Genomic DNA, 26,120 nt, shown 5'->3' on the forward strand with positions numbered 1-26,120 from the left:
AATGTTTCTTGCTGTTTTTATAGCTATCATATATATTGATACATAGGCTCAAATGTCTAGATTTTGCTATTTATTTTAGTAAAACTACTATTGTTTTTATTATTTTTGCTTAAAATGTGAAATAAAAAACTATTTTTTCAACTTAAATGACCAGTTCTCATTTACATTGATAAGAATAACTCTTGAGGGCCTCCCCTGGTGGCACAGGTGGTTGAGGACCGCGCTGTGAAGCTGTCCGCAGCCTCTACAGCGTGGGTTCGATCCCGGCTGGCTGGTGAGGGTCCCACATGGCATGGCAGACCTCTCCTGTCTCGCCCACTACTCCCCTCAGCAGTTTATTTTGTCAGTCTGCCTGTTCTGTTCCCCACTCTGTCTCTGGTGAATCCTCTCACCCTCCTGCGCATCTGGCCTGTACCCGGGTTCCTGTATAAATAAATAAATCTTAAAAAAAAAAAAGAATATCTCTTGAAACTTTGAGGAAAAGTGTGTGGAGTAGTATACATTCCAGTATTTATGCTAGTGTTTTAGATTAACAAGCTACAGATAATGTGGCATATTTATTCTAATATCAAACCTTGTCATATGCATACAATATAAATAAGCACATTTCAAGATTTTGCTCTTCTTTTCCTAAGTATTAAAGTGAAGATGTAGAGTTTTGAATCAGTAGAAATTTGTCTTTAGCCATCATTGGGGGCCAGCATATATTTATTAAATTAATTGAAGAATATGTACTTTCAACTCAGGGTTCCTCTGAAGGTTTGAGAAGATGCTATAAATACCCTAAAAAGCCATTCATTAAACATTCATCAAACATGTACTGAGCATATATTATTTAAGACCATACAATCAAAGCGAACACTTCTGAGTTCTACTTTGTGAGAACTCCCGTTTCTTTTCTTCTTGCTTTTCTTCTTTTGTTCCTTCAGAAAATGTTAGATACTCTCCTTGATAAACTGTGGGGTTCATAGCAGCACTGTCCCCACCCTGATTCCACTGCAGAACTCCATTAGTAAGTGGAAATTCTTCTGATTCTGAATCGTGCTGACATCCTACTGCTACTAAAAATATGAAGAGTGGGTGCTTTGTTGTTGGGAGAACTGTGGTGACCACACCTGAGGGAGAAATCCTATGTCAAATAATTAACAAGGCTGTAAGAAAAAGATACTTCATTAAAAAAATAAAGAAACCATGGGAACTAGGAGACAGTAGAAAAATATCTTTAAAAAGAAAAACTATAAACCCAGAATTGTATTATTCTATATGCACTGAAAATTTTTGGACTGATAATGAGCTAAATGAAGGAAAATAAGAGAATTTGTCACCAGCAGATCTTCTCTGTAAGAACTGTACGTGGGAGTTGTTCACCTGAAGAGCTAGGATACCAGAAAAAAAACTTGAACCTTCAGGAATAAAGGAAATGCCAGAGAAATGATAATTATCTGAAAGAAAAAAACTATTAAAAATTCCTATTACCATCTATAAAATATGTGTGACTATTAAAAGCAAAATTTTAACATTGTTGAGTAGGATTATCAATGCATGTGGTCATACAGGGGTAGGAATAAAAGAATTTATATTACAGGGAAAAAAATACCAGGAAAAATAAGATCTGGATTCTGTCTAAAAAGAGAAACAAATATGTAAACAAAGATACTACATGTCAGTTTGATAAATGTGATAATGCAAATATATTTAGTATATTGCATAAAAGCCCAGGCTTTGTAGTTCCTCTACCTGAATTTAAATTCCAGTGTAACACTAACAGTTTGACCTTGGGCAAGTTACTTAATTTTTTTTTCTTCTTCTATAAAATGAGACTAATAATAGTATCTACTATTGAGTTGTTATAATGATTAAATGAGCTAACATCTTTAAAAATGCTTATTAATTCAGTGACTGGCACTCAATTAGTGCTAAATAGATTAGTTATTACTTTGTTTAGCTGCATGTTAAATTCAGGGAATTTTTTTTTTTTTTTTTGCTTTGGGGAAATTAAGGAAACAACCAGTAATAAAGAGCCACTTATCCTTTGTCTGAAAGATGGACTAAGTAGAGAGGGAGAGTGTTTTAAACAGAATGAACAGTATGTACTAAGACATGGACACACAAGGAATTTTAAGTCATTCGGTATAGGAAATGAATATTTCACTTATCTTGGAACAGCTGCTAGAGAGAGAGAACCAGAGGTCAGATGTTAAAGAACATTGTACAGCAAGCTAAAGAATTTAGGTTTTTTTATGTAGGCTATGGAGAATTGTTGAAGGGTTTTCAAAGTGAGAGACTATGTCAGATTTATATTTTAGCAAAATCACTCTAACAGCAATGTGGGAAATTGGATGCAGGGAGATTAATGCAGCCATGAAAACTGTATGAGAGGATACTGTTATAGTACAGTGAGAGGAAATGAGAGCTTAGGGGTCTCCCTGGTGACCTAGGAGTTAAGTCTCAGCACCATCACCGCAATGACCTGTGACCTGCGTTCAGTCCCCAGCCACATTGCACAGACCATTGCACAGCAGACCTATCCTGTCTCTCCTGCTGCTCCTTTTAGTGGTGCATTTCAGTAGATCCGCCTGTTCTGCTCCCCACTCTGTCTCTGGTGAATCCTCTTACAACCCCCACCCCACACACCCCCCTCGGCCTACATCCCAATTCTTCTATGCAAAAATAAATAAAATCTTTAAAAAAAAAAATGCAGAGGGCCTCCCCAGTGGAGCAGCAGTTGAGCGCTGGGTTGTGAAGCTGCCCGCAGCCTCTGCAGCACCGGTTTGATTCCCGGCCGCCGGGCAAGGGTCTCACATGGCGCGCAGACCTCTCCTGCTGCCCACTGCTCCACTCAGCAGTGTATTTAGTCAGTCTGCCTGTTCTGTTCTCCCCTCTGGCTCTGGTGAATTCTCTCACCCTCCTGCGCTTCTGACTGTACCCACTGCTTGTATAAATAAATAAATAAATAAATCTTAAAAAAAAATGCAGAAATGAGAGCTTATACAAGGGCAGTAAGAGGAGGAAACAGACAACAAAGGCTGAATTCAAGAGAATTTTGAAATTACAGGGCATAATTAAGGGGGAGATTAAAATGAACCTCAGGCTATGATTTAGGCAATCTAGAAGAAGAATCTAGATGTTTTTGGAGTTTTGAGGAAGGCCCCATGATTAGTGTACTTTCTTCTTGTTTGAAATAAGACAAAAGAATCAACAGATGAAGAAAACATTTCCTTTATGATTGCTAAAAACTGTCAAAGTAGGACCTCCCCCTGTGGCGCAGCGGTTGAGCGCTGGGCTGCGAAGCTGCCCGCAGCCCGTACAGCGCCAGTTCTATCCCCGGCCTCCAGTGAGGGTCCCACATGTAGCGCAGACCTCTCATGCCCCACCCGCTGCTCCCCTCAGCAGTGTATTTTGTCTGTCTGCCTGTTCTGTTCCCTGCTCTGGCTCTGGTGAATTCTCTCACCCTCCTGTGCTTCTGACTGTACCCAGTGCTTGTATAAATAAATAAATAAATATTTTTTAAAAAAAATCTTAAAAAAAAAAAACCTGTCAAAACAGTAATCTCTGCTTTTTTTTCCCACTTCCTTTTTTTTTAAGATTTATTTATTTTTATACAAGAACTGGGGTACAGGTCAGAGGCACAGGAGGTTGAGAGGATTCATCAGAGACAGAGTGGGTAGCAGAACAGGCTGACAGACCAAAAGCACTGCTGAGGGGAACAGCGGGCGAGACAGGAGAGGTCTGCCACACCATGTGGGAATCTCCCTGGCTGACCTGGAATCCAACCCACACTGCAGAGGCTGCAGACAGCTTCACAGCCCTGCGCTCAACCCGCTGTGCCACCGGGGTGGCCCAGTAATACCTGCTTTAAAGCAAAGAACCAGAGTTAACTTGGTTGCTTCATCCCCTCTTAAACAACCCATTTGAGAGAAAGTCTGAATCTGGATAACAAATGCATTTCTTCCCTATCAACCTTTTCCACTGATCCAGCAAAACAAAGGAGAAAAGAAATTTAATTTCCTCGTATCTCAGGTTCCTCCCAGCCAGTGACCATTGGTTGTCTGTCTATCAGGTAATTCACTCCCATGGCACAGAGAAATACAGGGTGAGACTAGATGCTTCAAGTCCTATAATAGTACTGTGAATAAAATAGGAATAATAGAAAGAAGACCAAATTTGGGGTGTTGGGAGAGATTGGAAGAAGGAGGAGGTCATGAATCCAGAGTTTAAGATCCAGTAGTCAGCAGGACATAAAGATTATCTCTCCAGACTATTTCTTTCTTTTGTTTTTTGAAGATTTACTAATTTATGCATACAAGAACTGGGGTAGAGGCCCAATGTGTGGGGGTTGAGAGGATTCACCAGAGACAGAGTGGGGGACAGAACAGGTGGATTGACTGAAATACCCTATGGAGGGGAGCAGCGCCAGGGATCAGACTTATGCTGCAGTGGCTGCGGATAGCTTCATAGTGCTGAGACTTAACCTTTTGTGCCACCAGGGAGGCCCTCCAGACTGTTTTAAGTCATGTCATTACTTTTTTATCTGTATAATGAGGATGTTCATGTACTGAGAGTCATTGGATAGATATTATAAATTTAAAAATCTATATAGCACAACAAGAATCTTTCTAGTGAATTGAGTCGTCCATAAAAGGCTTTAGGCAAGACCAGAGGCAATATTTCAAAGATGTTGAAGAGAAGATTTCTCAGTGAATTGGGAATTACAGAAGATGGTTAACAAATAATTTGATAACATACCAGTAACACTTTAAACTTAAGTAAAATCCCTAGCTGCACTTATACTTTACTTTTAATTCATGGCATAGTTGTATGGATGTTTTTTGAAGAAGGTATTCTTCAGATAAAAGAGAGATTAGAATTTTAAGCTAAAAGTTTAATATAGCAAGCATATTATTGATATCTGCTAAGCCTTAAATACATCTGGATTTGAGCTTAGTTTTCTTTTATTTTTTAGTATAAACCATGTAGAAATGAATATTATGATGCATTTTATATATGGAGGAACTTTGGACTTTCCAGACAATGCTAATGTTGGGTATGTATTACTTTTTAATGATTTCAAATATAAAAGTACTAATATTTAGTGACTTTTGCTTTGTTTAGCTTTATTTCAAAGTGTCAATAAGTAGAAATTTCATTTTTATTGTCTATTTTGCCATATATTGTGTGTGTTTTATGAATATCTCTAAAAATAGAGAAAGGATGATCTGGCAACTCACACTAATAAGATTAAAAAAGTGTTAGATTTAACTTATGTTAGAAGAACATTCATTTTGGAAAATAAATGACATATTTATTAAATAAAATTGAATTTTATCAAATTTTTATCAGCTAAGGGGGTCGGAGGTGGAAAAAAACAAATTTCTAGCAGCTGTTTAACTACCTTATTTTTTAAAACATTTTTTTTTAAACAGCAAAAGAAAAGGAAAAAGAAAAAAATCTTAAAATTATTTTAAGGATACATTTGTCCTGTAGATCAACAATGATGTGATTCTCAAGTACACTGGAGTGAAATGCCATTTAAGTTGCTGAGATCCTACTGAGAGTGAAATTCTAGCTCGCTTTTTTATTTTTTGGATGTCCTCTTTTATTGCTATTCTAATATCAGACAAATGAAAGTTGTTCTTTTAATGTTAAATATTCATCAGTGCCTTTAATTACAAACTGAATAAATATGATTTTGGGGAGAAAGTATCATGAGTCATAGGGACCAAGTACTGAAGTTTTTCCTCCTGGGAACTTATATGTATAACTGTATCATGCTCTCAAGTTTCCTAAAGTACCTAAGTCTGTGTGGATGCTCAGAAATACTTGCCAAATGAAAGAAGCAACAGAAACCTCTGAGTCATGTTGTTTCCACTTTTAGGGTCATTTAAAGTCATTTTCAATGTGATAAGTTTCGATGAATTGTCCTCCCCTTAAGTTTTTATTATACAAATTTGTTGCAAAGAGTTTTATAACTTTTATAGCCTTAGAGGCAGTTTCCTGGATGTTACTGTATAGATCACTGAGTATATAAGGGCATTTAACTGAAACATCTCCAAATTTATTTCTTGTTTTTCTCAATTAATCAAATCATGTGCTAGAGAGTGCTTTCAACTTTTGGCCTATGTCCACTGTGTCTTTTATAATCTATAAGGAGTATCTATTATGTAGGGCAGAAAGTTAGAATTAAAATAATTCAGATTATTCTTTTTTAGAAAAAAAGTTTTATTGAGGTAAAAATTCATATAACATCGTCTTTGTTTCAGGTGTGCAACGTAATAATTCACTATGTCTATACACAGTGAAGTAATCTAGTTACTGTAATCTAGTTCACTATAGGTTACCATACAAAGTTACCGATGTGTGCATGTGAGAGAGAGAGAGAGAGAGATAACTTTTAGGACTTTTTTTTTAAGGTTAATGTATTTATGCATACAAGAGCCAGGGTGCAGGCCAAAGGTGTGGGAGGGTGAGAGGATTCACCAGAGACAAAGTGTGGAGCAGAACAGGCAGATCTACTGAAATACGCTGCTGAAAGGGAGCAGGAGGTAAGACAGGAGAAGTCTGCTGTGCTATGTGGGTCACCTCCCTGGTCGGTGATAGAACTCTTGCTGCAGTGGCTTCGGATAGCTTCATAGTGCTGAGACTTAACCCCTTGCACCACCAGGGAGGCCCCTTAAGATTTACTCTTAAAAGTAAATCTTGGTTGGGCCTCCCCAGTGGCGCAGCGGTTGAGCGCTGGGTTGCGAAGCTGCCCGCAGCCTCTGCAGCGACTGTTCGATCCCTGGCCACTGGAGGAGGGTCCCACATGGCGCGCAGACCTCTCCTGCCGCCCGCTGCTCCCCTCAGCAGTGTGCTTCGGTCCTTCTGCCTGCTCTGCTCTCCGCTCTGGCTCTGGTGAATTCTCTCACCCTCCCGCGCTTCTGACTGTACCCAGTGCATGTATAAACAAAACAAACAAACAAATAAATAAATAAAACATGCCTCTATAAAAAAAAAAAGTATTAAAAAAAAAAAAAAGTAAATCTTGGCAACTTTCTAATATGCAACACAATATTATTGACTATTCTTGCCATACTGTACTTATTTATTACATATCTGGAAGTTTATACTTCTTGACCCTTTTTGCCCTTTAAGATTATTCTTTTGCCTAAATAGATATATATTTTTTAGGAAATTACTGTATAATATGTCTTAGTTTTTAAAGTGAAGAATTAACAGTTTACCTGTTTTTATTTTAGCCAGATACTCAATATGGCTGATATGTATGGACTGGAAGGATTAAAAGAAGTAGCCATCTATGTTTTAAGAAGAGATTACTGTAATTTCTTTCAGAAGGTAATTATTCAGTCTCAGTAATCTTTTACCCAGTGCTGAAAATTGCCCATTATTACCTATTAGATCTTTAATTTTTTTCACAGCCAAAATCTAATTTTAATCATATGCAACTTTGTACAATGACAGAAAATCTGCATTTATAGGAAATAAATACTGACTTGGTATCCAGATACCAAGAAGGTCACAGAAATCTTTTCTGTCTGACCTTTGCTATTCACCATAGTCACCTTCTGAAATTGATATTTTAAGATGATTTTTTTCTAAATCTAGGGGAAAAAAATCATAGTGAATGAATTTTTCATTTTTCCTACTAGATTTTTAATTATGATAGTGAATAGTGCCTAAAATCTTAAAAACATTGTCCATATTACTACTGGGAGCTCTAGTTGAAAGATAATCATGGTATGATGGCTTGAGAAAAATACCAAAATTAATAATCAAAATTAATTCTGATCATTTTAAATAAAATAAAATTGAATTGGGGACTTATTGAAAGGATATAGGCATATCCTCTCATTCAAAAGTGGAATCTCCAGGGTTTGGAACTAAGAAAAAGGAAGTCAGGAACCAGGCTTACCTTCTCCACTTATCAAAGTATATTTATCACAGTGTTTCATCACTTCTTTTCCCAGAAGTATATTTCTCCTTCCTATTGCTTCTCTTTATGTGCTTGGGATTTTATACACTTCTCTTCTACCTATCTCCCAAAGTGAAGTATAAATACTGAGTTTTAAATATAAGTTCATGCAAACATAGATTTATTATCTACAGAAAATCCCATACTATGCATTTGTGCAAATGTCATTTTTTATATTATTCTTCGAGTCTCCATTATTTTAATTTACTCTGTGATTGTAGATTTTTTTTTCCTCTTTGTGCCTTTCTGCATTTTGCAAATTTTCTACAATTATCATGTGCTGCTTTTATAATAAACAAGAAACAAATCTTAACTGTTTACATCAATATTCTTATGTTATTGGGTGCTGGAGGCAAAAATATGCATTTTGGGAATTGTAATTAAGAAATTTTAATTATTCTCATAGCATTTACATTTTTGTAAATTTAGATTTTTGTGGTGGTTGGAACTTTGCTAATTCTCTATAAGTTGAACTGTAACAGAACTGTGAATGGCAGGATCTAGCACCACAACCAGAAAGTTATATCTCAGCTGCCTTTAATCAGCCATTCATTCCAGTCTCTATAAGTAAGGGAACTAGAAGATCAGTCTACAGTGCCCCAGCACTGTAACTGATAAGTGTCAATTAATTTCCCTAAATTTTATCATACAAGTGTGTTGCAAAGATTTTGTAACTTATATATAACCTTGGAGGCATTACATAATATAACCATAGGCATCTATAATCCTCTTCCATAGGAATTTGTGGAAAGTGAAGAATTATGATAAAGGATTTTTCCTTCTCTGTCATCTACTTCTCCCATCTTCCCAGCCAACTGAAAGTTAGAAGGAGAACCAAGCATATCCCAAATAAAAATTAAAGATAGGATCATCTGCAATGAGGAAACATGTCTTCCCATCCCCTAGACAGACATCTACCATATCTGTAAAATCAACTCACTCTTCCATTAAGGAAGAAAACTTGATTTTGGGGAAGAGCCTAGAATTTGCATCTCATCAAAGTATACTTGAACATTGGAGATTTCTTTAAAAAAAAAAAAATGATTTGGGGCCTCCCCTGGTGGCACAGGCAGTTGAGCGCCACGCTGTGAAGCTGTCCGCAGTCTCTGCAGCGCTGGTTCGATCCCGGCTGGCTGGCGAGGGTCCCACATGGTGCGGCAGACCTCTCCTGTCACGCCCGCTGCTCCCTTCAGCAGTGTATTTCAACAGTCTGCCTGTTCTGTTCCTGCTCTTTCTCTGGTGAATCCTCTCACCCTCCCGCACATCTGGCCTGTACCCCAGTTCTTGTATAAATAAATAAATAAATATTTTTTTAAAAAAAGATTTATTTATGCAGGCCTCCCCGGTAGTGCAGCAGGTTGAGAAGCAAGTCTTAAGTTTAAAAAAAAAAAAATTTATTTATGCACACAAGATCTGGGGTGCAGGCCAGAGGTGCCTGGATTCACCAGAGACAGAGGATTCACCTGAGAGGATTCACCAGAGACAGAGTGGGGAGCAGAACAGGCAGATTGACTGAAATACATTGCTGAGGGGAGCAGCAGGCGAGACAGGAGAAATCTGCTGCGCCATGTGGGTCACCTCCCTGGTCAGGGATAGAATTTGTGCTGCAGATAGCTTCATTGTGCTGAGACTTAACCCCTTGTGCCACTGGGGAGGCCCAACATTGGAGATTTCTAAAAGGAAAAGGAGGTCTGCTAGAGAAGCCAGTACCACTGTCCTAGTGATTAGGGACAATCGTTATTATCATACATAGAAAAAAAGCATGAGGAATCCATTCTACACTCCAGTTACACATGGTACATAGGGAAAGAGTGGATTTTAGTGGTCTTTGAAGATAAGAGGAGTCTCATACAGGGCTAAAGGATACTGTGCCCCATCTGGGAAGGCATTGTGCATCATGAACCATTACAAGACTATCCACTGAGAAGCTAGGGTAAAGTTCAGTCTACCCTTAAAAGAGTCACCATGTCAGCAAAGGCCATCCATTTCTGGGTTAGAGCGAAGTCAAGGGCATCTCCCTACTACCAGCTTGTTCTTTGGTTAGTTACATCAGGTGACCAGAGCCTTCTATATTTCTCTTCCACCTGAATTAGACCCAGAAAATGGAGGCACAAAAGACCAGACAATGCTCTCCTCCCTATTCCAGATATTTCAACTATAAATGTCATTGGTGATGGGGACAGGAAAGATTTATATCAGATAGGATAGTTATTTAAACAGTGTTGTGCTGAATTTCAGTATCAAAAATAATCAGTATGTATTAGAATTTTCTCATAATGTTAGTAAGGGATGGGGGTAAAAAAGGGAGTTTGACAACAATAGCAAGAAAAAAGTTTTAGGAGGCCTCCCTGGTGGCCTAGGGGTTACGTCTCAGTGCTGTTACTGCTGTAGCCTGAGTTCGATCCCCAGCCAGGGAGCTAACTCACATCCGGTGCAGCAGACCTCTCCTGTCTCGCCCGCGGCTCCCCTGAGCAGTGTATTTCAGTAGAAACAGAACCTCTTAAAAAAAGATTTTATGTTAATAATTCCTTAAAACTGAGACTTTTTCATAAACCAATTATAGCTAACATTTTATTTTATTTATTTTTTTAAAAGATTTATTTATTTATACAAGCACTGGGTACAGTCAGAAGCGCGGGAGGGTGAGAGAATTCACCAGAGCCAGAGCAGGGTGCAGAACAGGCAGACGGACGAAGAACACTGCTGAGGGGAGCAGCGGGCGGCAAGAGGTCTGCGCGCCATGTGGGACCCTCGCCCGGCAGCCAGGGATCGAACCAGCGCTGCCGAGGCTGCGGGCAGCTTCAGCTTCACAACCCAGCGCTCAACCGCTGCGCCACCGGGGAGGCCCTATAGCTAACATTTTAAAAGTAATCTTTTATGGATAGTCTTTGAACCATTGCCACTATTTTTCATATATTCATATGTAGGTTATATGCATCTTCTTGTATTTTATTTTCAATAATCCACTTAGTTTTTAAAATAAAAAAGACAAATTATGCCTTTGCAAAATGCAAGATTTTAAAAATTAGCAACATGGTATTTTGTTGAAAACTTTTTTACTTAATTTTCATATAGTCTGTATTACTATGGTAACATATTTGGGAGTGTGATTTCTGTTTTTATTGACCTGATCTTTAAATTTTTCCTTTACATATTTTAATATTTTCAATAAGTAAGTTGTGACTCTATAATCTAAGCCATCTTTTGGTAGTGACTTAAATACACTAAGCCTATAAAAATATTCTCTGCAGCAATACAATTTTGGTTATGTGATGGTTAACTGGTTAACTAGCCCTGGAACTCTTGGCAAGCTAGCTTCTGTCATTTCATTAACATTACAACCTTGCCTTTAACTTGATTAAAATTTTCAGATACAATAATTTATAAGATTATTGTGGGTATATAATTTTTGTCATCAATTTAAAAATATATTTTAGGTAATGATTTAAATATATATGTTCCCAATCTCTGTATGCAAATTTTGAAAAGGACTTAGAGTCAGTCATCCTGCTACAAAAACACTTGGGAATCAACTTTTCCATAAAAGTTGAATTCTCAAAGCTAAAGTCAAACTTGTAAGCCAGAAGTCATTAACCTTTTTCTGAAAAGGTCACATGGTAAGTATTCCAGGCTTTGTGGGCATATGCCATCACGACTACTTACCTTTGCTACTTAGCTCTCCAATAGCAGTGTTCCATTAAAACTTTATTCTCAGAAACAGCAGTGGGTTAGATTTGACCCACAAGCTGTAGTAGCCAGCCTCAGCTTTAAATAGCAAATTAGTATTTTCATAGTTTTATGAATATCACTCTTAAGTTATACATCAGCTAGTGGGCCTTGTATTGTAGAGGGCTGGTTATTCCTAAAGTAGGAATAAAATTAGATTGCTGGACTTTTTAACTTTGTGCTTACTTTTATAGTTTTTCAGACTTTGGGTATTTTTAGTTAGTCAAGTATATCTATACAAGTAGTTCTTCCCTCATACTAGTTTGATATTCTCATCTGAAGGCATCAGAAAACCCATTTATTTAACTTGGTAAGATTAACACTGTATATTCTATATAGTGAGAGCTACTTCTGAATTTAGGAAAACTTAGAGTACCTTCAGTTATCTCAGGGAATAACTAAATTGTTAATATGCAAAGCAAAATATATTCAATTTCTTAAACACTAATATAACACTTAGGAGAAGAATATTAGAAAATCAAATTAATAGCAATTCCTCACTTAAAAAGTTGGAAATACTGAGAGCAGGCATTTTTCAGGAGGACACATTTAGAGACAAATTGGCTGATTGTAGTCTTTATTAAGTGTATAACCTCAAATTGCAAATAATGCATGTGTACAAAGGAGAAGTTGAACTTTACCCAGACTAATGCCAATAGATGTGCTTAGGAACATAGTCCAAAAATTAAAAATACATCACAGGCAACATGCAGCACAGAGACTTAACACAGAACAGTGAGCTGTTTTCATCACTTTTATCTACATTTTATTTATTTGTTGTTTGAGTTCAGTACTTCTATATGTGTGCTTTGAAACAATGTTATATAATTATGATTAATTAAATTCTATCATTTTATCTAAGGCCAGATAAAATCCTACTGCACATAAACTTCATGTTCTATTTATACTTTAGGTATCAGTTACCATATGGCTGTATGGCAATGTGATGTGCTAGAAATTATTATACAATTTTTACTTTAGCAAAAAAAATTAAGCTAATTGAAATTAGAATAAAAATTGCATTCTGGCTCCTAAAAGCTCAAATGCTATTCTATAAAAACTAAAGGTTATTAGTGATTATTTTAAAAGAATAATAGACTTTTTTTTTTAAGATTTATTTATTTTTGCAAGAACTGGGGTACAGGCCAGAAGTGCAGGAGGGTGAGAGGATATACCAGAGACAGAGCAGGGAGCAGAACAAGCAGATGGGCCGAAAAACACTGCTGAGGGGAGCAGCAGGCGAGGCAGGAAAGGTCTGCTGTGCCATGTGGGTATCTCCCTGGCCGGCAGGGGATCGAAACCACGCTGGAGAGGTTGTAGACAGCTTCACAGCGCTGTGCTCAACCCACTGCACCACTGGGGAGGCCCAGAATAATAGACTTTTGAATTACACATTCTGCATTTTAGAAATATAATTCAAATCATCTTTATGAACCAAATACTTTTAGCCTCTGTACATTGAAAAAGAATAAATGTAGTGTTTTCTGTCAATTTTAGCCTGTTCCCAGAAGTTTGACATCTATTCTAGAATGCCTGATTATTGCTCATTCAGTTGGAGTGGAAAGTCTTTTTGATGACTGCATGAAGTAAGTGACCTGATGTAGCACTGATACCGTTAATTTAGGGATTTTTCCATTTGCCTTGTTTCTGGGAAATTTTAGAATTGGTCTGTTTTCTTGATGACAATGTATGTTGCTTTAAATGCTTAACTAGTTGTGACAATTGAGGAGAGCTATTGATTGAGATATTACTCAAGACACTTGGGATCAATTTTATTTAGCTGAACTATGGTTACTGATGTTAAAATCCATGCACCTAACCCAAAGTGGATTGAAAATATACATTGACAGAAAAGGGAGATCATAGTTAAGTCCATCATAGAGTTCACTAAATTAATGTATGGTTAGTCAAAAAAATAATTCTATATACTTATATATGTACAACTTATATCATTATTAAAAATTAAAATTTTATTAGATTAATGAAAATATTTTCATTTCTCCAAGTTGGGATATTTTTTATTTTTAACAGGTGTGTTGTAAAGCATTTTGCAAGATTTTGGTCTGAAAGAAGCTTTGCAAATGTACCTCCTGAGATTCAGAAAAGTTGTCTTAATGGGTTGATTCAGTCCTTAGTAAGTATAACTTAATACTCTTGTTTGTGTTTATCAAAAAATTTTTCAATTTTGTACAGTTATTCTCAATGTTTTTAATATAACAGTAGAATTATATGATAAAAGCAAGATGAGAGAACTAGGCAGCTAGCTGGAAAAAAATTTAAGTTGAATCTGTACCTCACATCTTGGTATGCCAGGATATATTCCAAACAGGTCAACGATATGAACATACAAAAAATAAAACATTGAAACACGAAAATAAACCCTGAAGAATTATTTTATAACTTGGGCAGAGGAGTAAGGATACAGAATTCAGAAGCCACACACACACCCAAAAAAGATTACCTAAGATGCAGTAAGCAAAAAAAAAAAAAAAAGATTATAAGCAAAATCAGGAATTCATATTTATATTGACATGTGTACAATAATGTTATCTATTATGTTACCATCATTACAACACTGTAATAGCAAAAAGGTGAAAACAATGTAAATGTCTATAAGTATAGCTAATGCCTATTGTGGATTATTTCATCACTATTAAAATAACAAGGCTCTTTATATTTGGAGGGAAAATACTCAATATATACTAAATGTAAAAGGCAGAGTACAGACTGTTGTGCATATTAATGCCTCCATTGGCGTAAATAAGGGAAAATTACATTATATTTTTATTTGTGTATAAAATAACTAGAAAGATACAAAAAATGAATAGCATTGAAGATACAGAGAACAAATAATAATAACATTGATGAAGGGAAATAAATAGCTTGGACACAAGAAGGAAAGGAAGGTGTTAGTGTTGCCCTTTATATATTTTTGGAGTTTGAATCGTGTATTATATTAACTGTTCATTTAAAAGTTAACGTGAGTGGTCTAGAAGTATCACATTTTTTCCCATCTTTGAACCTCAAGCTACTCTACATTTAAGATTTATTTTTTTAATTTATACAATAGTTGGGGTACAGGCCAGAGGCACGGAAGGGTGAGAGGATTCACCACAGTCAGAGTGGGGAGCAGAACAGGCAGACAGACTGAAAGCACTGCTGAGGGGAGCAGCAGGCACGACAGGAGAGGTCTGCCACACCATGTGGGAATCTCCCTGGCCAGCCGGGAATCGAACCCGTTTTACAGAGGCTGCAGACAGCCTCACAGCGCCGTGCTCAACCTGCTGCACTACCAGGGAGGCCCAAGCTACTCTACATTTAATGCTGTGTGTTCATACCAATAAAGAATAATATCACAAATCACCTATGTTATTATTGATCCCCATCATTTAGTTTTCCAATAGATTCCAAGCTAAATTATAAAAACTCTGTTCTGGATCTGTATTTTTAAAAAGATTGTTTCCTCAGACTCAACTTATATGTAATAAGCACTTGGTAGATACCTGCTGAGTTTATTTGAATATCTTAAATTCGACTCTACTACAATTGCTGTAGTAGAGCAAATTGGGCTTATTGCTTCGAACTCTTAGTAATTGCACAGTTACTCAGAAAATCATCAGAGGAGGAAAAAATGATGTGCTGAAAAAGAACTTCATATATAACAAAGTATAGCTTTTTAACTCAGATAAAGCAGTTGAAATATATAATACATTAAAAACAATCTTGGTAAATGGGTGAAGTTTTTAAAAATTTTGATCTTCAAGATTAAACTTGACTTAGAAATTCACTTATAGACTCTTAGTTTCTGATGATGTTAACAGATCAACAAACGTCTGAGTGTCTTCTGTGACCCAGTTTTGTGCTGGAAGCTGGGTGAATTATACAGTGGTGAGCTAAAACAGACACAGTTCAAACTCAGTAACAGCCTAGTGGGAGAGACCAATAGTAATCAAATAGTTGCATTTAAGATTGAGCAATTACTGAATGACAATGAGGACACCAATTTCCTAAATGTATGGGATGCAGCAAAAGCAGTAATAAGAGGAAAATATATAGCAATAGAGGCTCACATCAAGAAACAAGAAAGAACTCAAAGAAACAACCTAATCTCGAAGCTCAAAGATCTAGAAAAAGAACAACAAAAAACCCCAAAACCAGTAGAAGAAAAGAAATAATAAAAACCAAAGCAGAAATAAATGAAATTGAAACTAAAAAAAACAATCCAAAAGATCAATGAAACCAAGAGCTGGTTCTTTGAAAAAATCAATAAAATAGACAAACCCCTAGCCAGGCTCACAGAAGAAATAAGGGAGAAAGCACAAATAAACAGAATCATAAATGAAAGAGAAATCACAACGGACACAGCAGAAATCAAAAAAATAATCAGTAACTACTATGAACAGTTATATGGAAACAAGTTCAACAATCTAGAGGAGGCGGACAAATTCCTACAACTCTACAATCACCCAAAGCTAGATAAAGAAGAAATAGAACACCTAAACAGACCAATTACAAGCAGCGAAATTGAAATGGTAATCAAAAACCTCCCCCAAAACAAAAGCCCTGGACCTGATGGATTTACAAATGAATTCTACCAAACATTCAGAGATGAAGTAGTGCCTATCCTATACCAACTCTTCCAAAAAATTGAGAAGGAAGGGACAATACCAAACACGTTCTATGAAGCCAACATTACACTAATACCAAAACCAAAGAAGGACAACACAAAAAAAGAAAACTACAGGCCAATCTCCCTAATGAACACTGATGCAAAAATCCTCAATAAAATTTTAGCTACCACAATCCAACAATGTATCCACAAGATAATTCACCATGACCAAGTAGGATTCATTCCAGGGACACAAGGATGGTTCAACATCCGAAAATCAATCAATGTTATCCAACACATCAACAAAAAGAAATATAAAAACCATATGATAATGTCAATAGATGCTGAGAAAGCTTTCGACAAAGTGCAACACCCATTCATGATAAAAACCCTTGAAATTCTTGGGTTACAAGGAACATACCTCAACATCATAAAGCCCATATATGACAAGCCAACACCCAGTATCATTCTCAATGGTGAAAAGCTGAAAGCAATTCCATTAAGATCTGGAACAAGACAAGGATGTCCACTCTCACCACTGCTTTTCAATATAATACTGGAAGTCCTAGCCAGAGCAATAAGACAAGAGAAAGACATACAAGGAATCCAAATAGGAAAAGAAGAAGTCAAACTATCACTATTTGCATATGATATGATAATATACATAGAGAACCCCAAAAACTCCACAGAAAAACTAATTCAACTCATCAATCAGTTCAGTAAAGTGGCAGGATACAAAATCAACACGCAAAAGTCAGTAGCCTTCCTATACACAAACAATAAATGTGAAGAAGAAGAAATCTAAAAAACCATCCCTTTTATTATTGAAACAAAAAAAATCAAATATTTGGGAATAAATCTAACAAAAGAGGTAAAGGACCTATACAAAGAAAACTATAAAACACTGTTAAAAGAAATAGAAGAAGACACAAAGAAATGGAAAGACATCCCCTGCTCATGGATTGGAAGAATAAACATTATTAAAATGGCCATCCTACCAAAAGCAATATACAGATTGAATGCTAGTCCAATAAAAATTTCAATGTCATTCTTCAAAGAAATAGAACAATTACTGATGAAATTCAAATGGAATCACCAAAAACCCTGAATAGCCAAAGCTCTCCTGAAAAAAAAAGAAGGGAATAGAGGCATCACACTCCCAGACTTCAAACTCTACTACAAAGCCATAATCATCAAAATTGCATGGTATTGGAACAAGAACAGACACACAGACCAATGGAATTGAATAGAAAATCCAGAAATTAACCCACAGATTTATGGCCAACTAATCTTGACAAAGGAGCAAAGGCTATGCATTGGAGCAAAGAAAGTATGTTCAATAAATGATGCTGGGAAAATTGGGTCGCTACATGCAAAAGAATGAAGCTTGACCACTACCTCACACCATACACAAAAATCAACTCAAAATGGATTAAAGAACTAGACATAAGACCTGAAACCATAAAATACATAGAAGGAAATATAGGCGAAACACTACATGATATGCACATCAAAGACATCTTTGCAGACACATCACCCAAAGCAGTGATAGTGAAGGCAAAGATAAACAGCTGGGACTACATCAAATTAAAGAGCTTCTGCACAACAAAAGAGACAGTAACAAAAACAAAGAGAAACCCCACCAACTGGGAGAACATTTTTGCACACAACACTAATGATAAAGGACTGATCACAAAAATGTGCAAAGAGCTGATGAGACTCAACAACAACAAAGAAAATCTTGTCAAAAAATGGGCAGAAGAGCTGAAAAAAAAACCTCTCTGAAGAGGAAATGCAAATGGCCAACAAGCATATGAAAAAATGTTCAGCATCACGTGTAATCAGGGAAATGCAAATCAAAACTACCATGAGATACCATCTTACACCAGTGAGAATGGCACATATTAAAAAAACTAGCAACAACAAATATTGGCGAGGATGTGGAGAAAAAGGAACTCTCCTGCACTGTTGGTGGGAGTGCAAACTGGTCCAACCACTATGGAGAGCTGTGTGGAGATTTCTGGACCTACTAAACATAGAGCTTCCATATGATCCAGCAATTCCACTCCTAGGTATTTACCCAAAGGACACAGAAACGTCAATTCCAAAGAGCACCTGCCATATTTTAGAAACCAAAGTCATAAGTATATTGTTTCGGTCAGTAATACAATTATGTGCATGCAAACTTGTCTTACTTGGGACTACCTTTCTCTAAAATTAGTTATTGAACTTCTATTTTGCTCTTCTCTTACTGTTTACAATAGCTAAGCTTTGGAAACAACCCAAATGCCCAAAAATAGATGACTGGATCAAGAAGATGTGGTACATATACACCATGGAATATTACTCAGCATTCAAAAAAGATAAACACATGCAATTTGCAGCAACATGGATGGCGCTGGAAGGGATCATGCTCAGCGAAATAAGCCAGAAAGAAAAAGAAAAATACCGGATGGTCTCACTCATAGCAGGAATCTAGAAAATTTAAATAAGGGACTATAAGAAAGTGAAAATCAAAATCAAAAAACTATGAACCAGAGACACTCAATGAGGAGTGGGGGGCGGGGAGGGTAGATTGAGCAGTTACTAATGAATTAAGTCCTCTAAAGAAAGGGGCAGCTTCGGGCCTCCCCTGGTGGCGCAGGTGGTTGAGCACTGCGCTATGAAGCTGTCTGCAGCCTCTGCAGCGCAGGTTCAATTCCAGCTGGCCGGCGAGGGTCCCACATGGCAAGGCAGACCTCTCCTGTCATGCCCGCTGCTCCCTTCAGCGGTGTATTTCATCAGTCTCTCTGTTCTGTTCCCCGCTCTCTCTCTGGTGAATCATCTCACCCTCCCGCGAATCTGGCCTGTATGCTGGTTCTTGTATAAATAAATAAATCTTAAAAAAGAAAGTTTAAAAAAAAAGGGAGCAGCTTCTCTGATGGCACGAAGAGAAACTGTTGTTGAAATAGGAATCAGGGAAGACAGAACTTGAACTGAGATCTGAAAGATACAGAGAGAGAGCAAGGTATATATCATGCAAGTTCTGGTAAGAATATCATTTTGTCATTTCTAGATTTATCATTTATCTGTTGTTCTGTAACAAGTCACCCCAACACTAAGTACCTTAAAGCTAAAGTTTATTTCTCACAATTCTCTGGGTTGACTAGTTGATTCTCCAGCTCATCTTGCCTGAGCTCAGTCCTATGACTGCTTTTAGCTAGTTGCAATGTTGGGGACTGGGCTTTGGGCTCTGGTCTTTTCTTAATAGCCTTCTTTATGGCCTCATGGTCGCAGAATACCAAAAGAGTAAAGCCAGAAGCTTCCAGATATTGTGAGGCCTCAGCCCTGGGACTTGTGCAATACCACTGTACAAGCAAGTGAAAAAGCCAGTGTAATTACAGGGGATGAGGAAATTGATTTCACCTCTTGATGGATATAGCTACAAAGAATTTGTGACCATGTTTTTCCATCTACAATCCATCAGTAACTAATAATTTTTTGATAAGGTTTGTTTTAAGAACTAGAAATCAGGGGGTGGGGGGAGGAGAAGAGGGATTGGGGTCAGAATCAAGGGGGTGGGACTTGTATGGGGAATATAACCAAAATGAAAAAAACTAAAAAAAAACTAGAAATCAGATATGAATAAGATACGGTAATTTAGTTGCTGTTTTTTCATGGTTCTTAGGGTATTTGTGACTTTTCTTTCCATAATGATCATATTCATGAACTTTTTTTTCTTATGGTATAAAAATGAATCATCATTAAATGAATAAAATATAAAAAGGAGAATCTTACCTAATTAGGGAAGAGGAAGACAATCACTAGGGATTATAAGTAATTTTAGCCTTCTAAATTTGTAATAAAGAACATGTACTTCATAGTCAGAAAAGAATTAAGCCTATGTCAATGTAGCCATGCAATTTTGAATGATCTGTGAGCACAAAAATTAAAATCTTAGTAACATAGTAGATAAAAGCCTACTGAAAATCTCAGGGAAGTCATAATTGTTTTATAACTTTGCTCTCAGATTTGTTTTCACTATCTTTTAAAGGTAGACTCTTCCCCGTGTGCCCCTTTGGATAATTTTGAGTCAGTGAATAAGTATTATATGTAAAACTAATGGCAAAGATATTAGCCGCCTGTTTTCACAGGAAAACAAAAAGTATTTGATTTGCTTAGAAAGTTATTTTATCAGCAGTCATCTAACTATTTTCCCAATATTTTTTAAATTATAAGAATGATAAGAATGCTGCTTTTCTTCTGATGGAAAGTGACAGGCTCATCATCAGTTTACCCAGAGTTAAGTGGACAGAAGCAGCACTTCTTATGGCCTCTCAGCTCCAAGAGGAGTGTATGGCATTTATTATTGAAAACTTCTCCAAGATTATTCAAAGTGAAAATTTTGCTCTTCTCTTACAGGTATTGTGTCTAAAATTATATCCTACATTTAGTCCCATCTTTGTGTTGTGATTTTAATTATGTAAGAGTTTTTTGAATTCAGGTTGCCTTTGATTAAATTAGTATGGCTTAAATAAATTCCATAGCAGATGGCATGTTTGCATAGGATTTAGAGCAGTGACGGACTGGCATTTTGGCTCACAAGATATTGAAGTGGGAGGGGTGGAGTGTGGAAGGCAGGTTCTAGTGCCCTGGCAAGGCACAGTATAATTCTGGCCAACTTTAACCCTCAAATAGCTTAAGCCATATTTTAGAAACCAAAGTCATAAGTATATTGTTTCGGTCAGTAATACAATTATGTGCATGCAAACTTGTCTGTCTTACTTGGGACTACCTTTCTCTAAAATTAGTTATTGAACTTCTATCACTTATTTATAGGTTCTGTTTTCAGGACTGTTTGGACACTTAAGCACTGTGTGTGTGTGTGTGTGTGTGTGTGTGTGCGCGCGCGTGGGTGCACAAAAATTTTTAACTTTTGTTTTACTGTAATTATAAATAGGGTTATTATATTACACAACTATAATAATCATATTGTTACTAACTAAGGAAATAAGATTTCTAGTTGACTTCATATAGCTGGTTATAATAAGTGGTCTGCCCCTTATGCCAGACTTTCACATTTTGTACACATTTTATATGTATTTTTACTAAATATCAGTTTCTGTGTTTTGTAGTCACAAGCAATGAGCAGCACAGCCGATCTCTTGGAAAAAATATTGAAAGCAATTGAAGAAAACATTACCACTGAGAATAGCTGCTCTCTTCTTATGGCTCTGGACACATTACTGAATTCTGACCACACAAAAGAAATGGTATTGAATGTAATAAAGTTCATTGAAATGACATAATATTCAACTATTTTAACATTTTTAAATGTGTGCATATTTTAATTGTTGCATGGTTCATTGAAACTAAGTAATAGAACTAGGGGGTTGATTATAGTATTTACTTTTGTGTATGTTTGGAATATTTCATAATGCAAAATTTTTAGAATTTCATTTACTGGCAAATGAACTTAAGAAGTTTAGAATTTGGCAGTTTACCAAGCTAATTTTTTTTTAATGAATTCTTTTTTTTTTTTTTAAGATTTATTTATGTATTTATGCAAGCACTGGGTACAGTCAGAAGCACGGGAGGGTGAGAGAATTCACCAGAACCAGAGCAGGGAATAGAACAGGCAGACTGACGAAATACACTGCAGAGGAGAGCAGCGGGCGCGGCAGGAAAGGTCTGTCGCACCATGTGGGACCCTCGCTGGCATCCGGGGATTGAACCAGCACTGCAGAGGCTCGCAGCCCAGCGCTCAACCACTGCGCCACCAGGGGAGACCCTAATTCTTTTTTTTTTAAAGATTTATTTTTTTATGCATTCAAGAACTGGGGTGTAGGCCAGAGGTGCAGGCAGGTGAGAGAATTCACCATAGGCAGAGTGGGGAGCAGAACAGGCAGACGGATTGAAATATACAGCTGAGGGGAGCAGCGGGTAAGACAGGAGAGGTCTGCTGCACCATATGGGTAGTTCCTTGGCTGGCCAGGGATCGAACTAGTGCTGCAGAGGCTGTGGATAGCTTCACAGTGCTGTGCTCAACCCCTTGTGCCACCAGGGAGGCCTTTACCAAGCTAATTCTAAACACAATTTGGTATTAGCAATATTAATTGGTAAAGTATAACTCTAGTATTTTCCTGCAGTCACTACATTAAATTTCTTAAATATAAAATTTACATAGAATTTTAAAGACTATTTAAAAATTTTAAATCATCAATGTCTTTCATTTTTATTATATATTCTTAATTTTTTTTTTGTCTTGAGAAAAAATATTAAAATCGGATTGCCTGGGGAAAAGCAAAATTTAAAAATTACTTATTTTTAAATGCAGTTAATCAATGACATTTAATAAGTTAATTGCAATTTATTTACATATTTGCTTAACAAGAACGATAAAATACTTTATACAATAGTAAAAAATTTTACTATTGTATAAAGTATTTGACCTTGTAATGTCATAGTTGATTTGAAAAGGCTGTGTAAGGTATTCATGTAAAAGCCGTTGATGGTTTAAAATAATGTTTGGTTGAAACGATAAGGTTTAGTTTCATGTTCACTATAAAATCCTGTTGTTGAAGGATAAGCCTTCATAAATAACATGTGCCTGACGATCTTAAAAATCTAAGTGATGACATCATTGATCTAGCTTAGGAGTAAGTAGATTCGGAAAGGAATAATGACTGGTTGCTATGACAATGTGGCTCTCACCAGCTGCTGATTTGTTGCTTGAACACAGGGTTTTACGTGCAAGATCCAGGCTCTGCGTGATAAGCTGTGGGTCTTCCTGGTTCAGTCTTTCTATGCTGTTCGTCACACAGAAAGCTGGAAGCTGATGAGCACAGATGATCAACAAAAAATCCAAGCAGGTATGTTAACCTGAAGATTTTTTATTCTTACATTATGATCTTTGTGACCAGAGATATTTTAAGGGGATTCTAATATGTGATAGGATTAATGTTTGTTTCTATTCAATAACAGCTTGCTAATTGAAACTAGTGATAGTATGTTTAGGCAGTTTTAATAAATCATGCTTTTTTGCTCTACAGAGAAAATGAAGTTCATTTCCTTTATATATATGTACATATACATGCATATATATTCACATGAATTTTTAATCCTACTCCATATTAGCAACAATGTTTCAGACAAATTTGCTTAAAAGCTTTCTTCTAAAGAAATATAGAAGTATAGAAAAATACAATCCACATAGAACAAATGAACAAACATACTTTCTCTCCCTTTTAAAATATAGTTTGCCATAAAGCTTTTCCATCTTTTGCGTAAGATATCCTTTCTTGTGGTTTTGCCCAGATTAGATGGCTTTATTTCACAATTGATTGATTCAGTGAGATGGTGTGTGCTATTGCGGAGTATCCCTCAGGAGCCACACAGTGGTCTCTGACATTTAATAGGCACCGTTTGAAGCATTAGCATTCAATAAAAGATGTAGATTGCTCAAAATGTATGTTTGGTTTAAAATCATTAAAATAAAATTTTGAGGGTGTGGAACTAAAAATGGCTTCACAACTATTTTTGGGTTAAAGCAGGTGCCTTAGGAAATAATGCTGACAGATTCAGCAAAGTATACTTTTCAAAAACATTTTAAGTTGAGACTATATTTCGTTTTTGTACTATGCAACGTGGAAGACGTATGTGATATATTAGATTACTGGTGGTGAATTGGTGTATTAAATTCTTTAATGATTCAGTCAGAATATGATCTACTCTGCCTTGCATTATGAGCATAACATGACAGTGTGGCTAGATGTGCTCTAAAAAGCACTTTTCAAAGATATTCCAGCAAGATAATAAAAAACATGAAAAAAGCCTTAGAAATTGAAATTTTTTTTCCTTGTGACTATCTCTGTCCTGATTTTTAGATGACAGCTTTTACTACAAAAATCTATGCACTAAAGAAGTAAGATTAGACCTGCATTTCATGAGTGGGTATCTTCACCTCTCTTTTGCTTGGTAGTAAACTTTGTTTTTCTCTATCTTAGAGAATTTCATAGTAAAGTTGGGCCTCAAGCAACGTTGTTTATCTTAATTCTTCAAAGTGCTAATTAAAAATACATGTGAATACATCTACATACACACATAACCAGAGCAGAATGTTACTAGTAATCCAACTATTGTCAAAAAGAACTTTCCAACCTTCTATACTACGTCAATATAATATTTTTTTTATCATAAATATGTTGAATTATAATGAATCCCAATTTGTACATAATTACTGCATTGGGAAACCCCAGATAAAGGAGTGATTCTAGGTTGTCTTTTGTAATAACATTTCTTATGTTCTAGTTGAGTTACTAACCTTTGGGGAAATTTTTGTATTAATGTCTTTCTGTTGTTGTTCTACAAGTCAGTCTATATAATGCCATTTCTAGTATCCTACTTACCTTATAGTAGAAATTCGATAAAACAGACATAGTAGAAGATGCATGGTACAGTTACAGATAATTTATTGTATTTTCATCAGCCATTTTAATAAAAATCAATTTTTGGGAGATTATACGTTATTTTATTTTAGAGGCTCTTACCTTTTAAAGGGAAGAAATATGTCAGCTATAAACTATATTTATAGCTCTCCTACCATTATTACTATATATTTACCTGATGTCATTCAATTCTTATTTGAAAAACATAGACATGAATTCTCTAATAATTCCCATGTAAGTCTAATTTGTAAAATAAATTTTTATTTAATTCTAAAAAGAATAATGTGGCTTAAATGATTGTTTCTTGTTTTATTTTCAGAGACTCTTATTTCTCTTCCTTCCTTCCTCATGATTTACCTGCTAAGCCAGAAAATACCTATAGTTAATTTCAACAGAGTACCCTTATACTTCTTAAGATGAACATTTTTTCGTATTTAATAGTTCATAAGTATTATATTTGGTACGACCTGTAAATTTTTGAAATTTGGAATACTGATTGAAACCAATTATCTATAAAATTTCACAGCTTGAGAAAATTCTGAGTTTTTTTAAAAATTGAGAAACACACTTCTTATTTACAAATTTTAAGAACATAAAGTCTATAGGGGCCAAAAAAAGTTTGAAAATTAGGTTCTTATTTTAAAAAGTTTAAAATATAATGGGGAATTGTTTAACTACATTGATCTAAACCAAATTGGTTCAGCTTTTTAAAAATATTTTCTATCAAATCGTAATTGTTGTTGCTTCCATACTATTTTCTGTCTACTTTGATGGTAATAATAGGTGTCTCCTATAAAATTAAATTGCTGTTTCTTTCTGCAGCTGCATTTGACAAAGGTGATGATCGAAGACTTGGCAAAAAGCCCATATTCAGTAGCTCTCAGGTAAACTTTTAAAATTTTATAGGTCTCAGTGCAAAAAAGATACCAAATAAATTTTTTTTATTTCAGAATAATTTTTAAAAATCTATTCTTTCATTGATTAAAACTATTTCTTAATGGAGATAATTTTGAGTATTTTTGTAATCAAGTGAACATTTCATAATTTTTTAATGATAAGAGTTTTATATCTAACAGGCGTAGAAGTGAACTATTGTCCATCATTTTTATTTCCTTGAAAACCTTTTTTGGCAGTTAATATATTGGAGCTATTCCAGTAGGTGAGAAATTGTCTAGAATTCTAGACCTCATTCAGTGTCTAATTTTTAAATTAACCTACTTCTTACAGAGGAAGATTTTGGTTGTCCCAGTTTTCTCTATACTATGATTTTAATTCATGTAATATATTTTTGGTACAAAAAGGCAACTATCTTCAAGAGTACGGTTGTGTTTTGCTTTAGAAGTTACCTGGTGTACTTAAGATATATCTAAAGTAGTTGAACTCTTAGTAA

General features: G+C 35.9%; 1 protein-coding gene across 1 annotated transcript in view; it reads left to right on the forward strand.

Annotated features, from left to right (window-relative positions):
* BTBD8 (BTB domain containing 8) overlaps window positions 1-26,120 on the forward strand; it is a 79,601-nt gene that overhangs the window by 38,656 nt on the left and 14,825 nt on the right. Inside the window, exons 6-13 of the mRNA XM_037498474.2 lie at window positions 4,964-5,044; window positions 7,236-7,332; window positions 13,193-13,281; window positions 13,727-13,829; window positions 20,523-20,705; window positions 21,419-21,556; window positions 23,026-23,155; window positions 25,553-25,614. Of these exons, the coding sequence (XP_037354371.1) occupies window positions 4,964-5,044; window positions 7,236-7,332; window positions 13,193-13,281; window positions 13,727-13,829; window positions 20,523-20,705; window positions 21,419-21,556; window positions 23,026-23,155; window positions 25,553-25,614 (883 nt within the window). The remainder of the gene's footprint in view (window positions 1-4,963; window positions 5,045-7,235; window positions 7,333-13,192; window positions 13,282-13,726; window positions 13,830-20,522; window positions 20,706-21,418; window positions 21,557-23,025; window positions 23,156-25,552; window positions 25,615-26,120) is intronic.

The sequence above is a fragment of the Talpa occidentalis genome, unplaced genomic scaffold (genome assembly GCF_014898055.3).
Source record: "Talpa occidentalis isolate TD23 unplaced genomic scaffold, MPIMG_talOcc4v2.1 talOcc4.9, whole genome shotgun sequence".
NCBI classification, from domain to species: domain Eukaryota; kingdom Metazoa; phylum Chordata; class Mammalia; order Eulipotyphla; family Talpidae; genus Talpa; species Talpa occidentalis.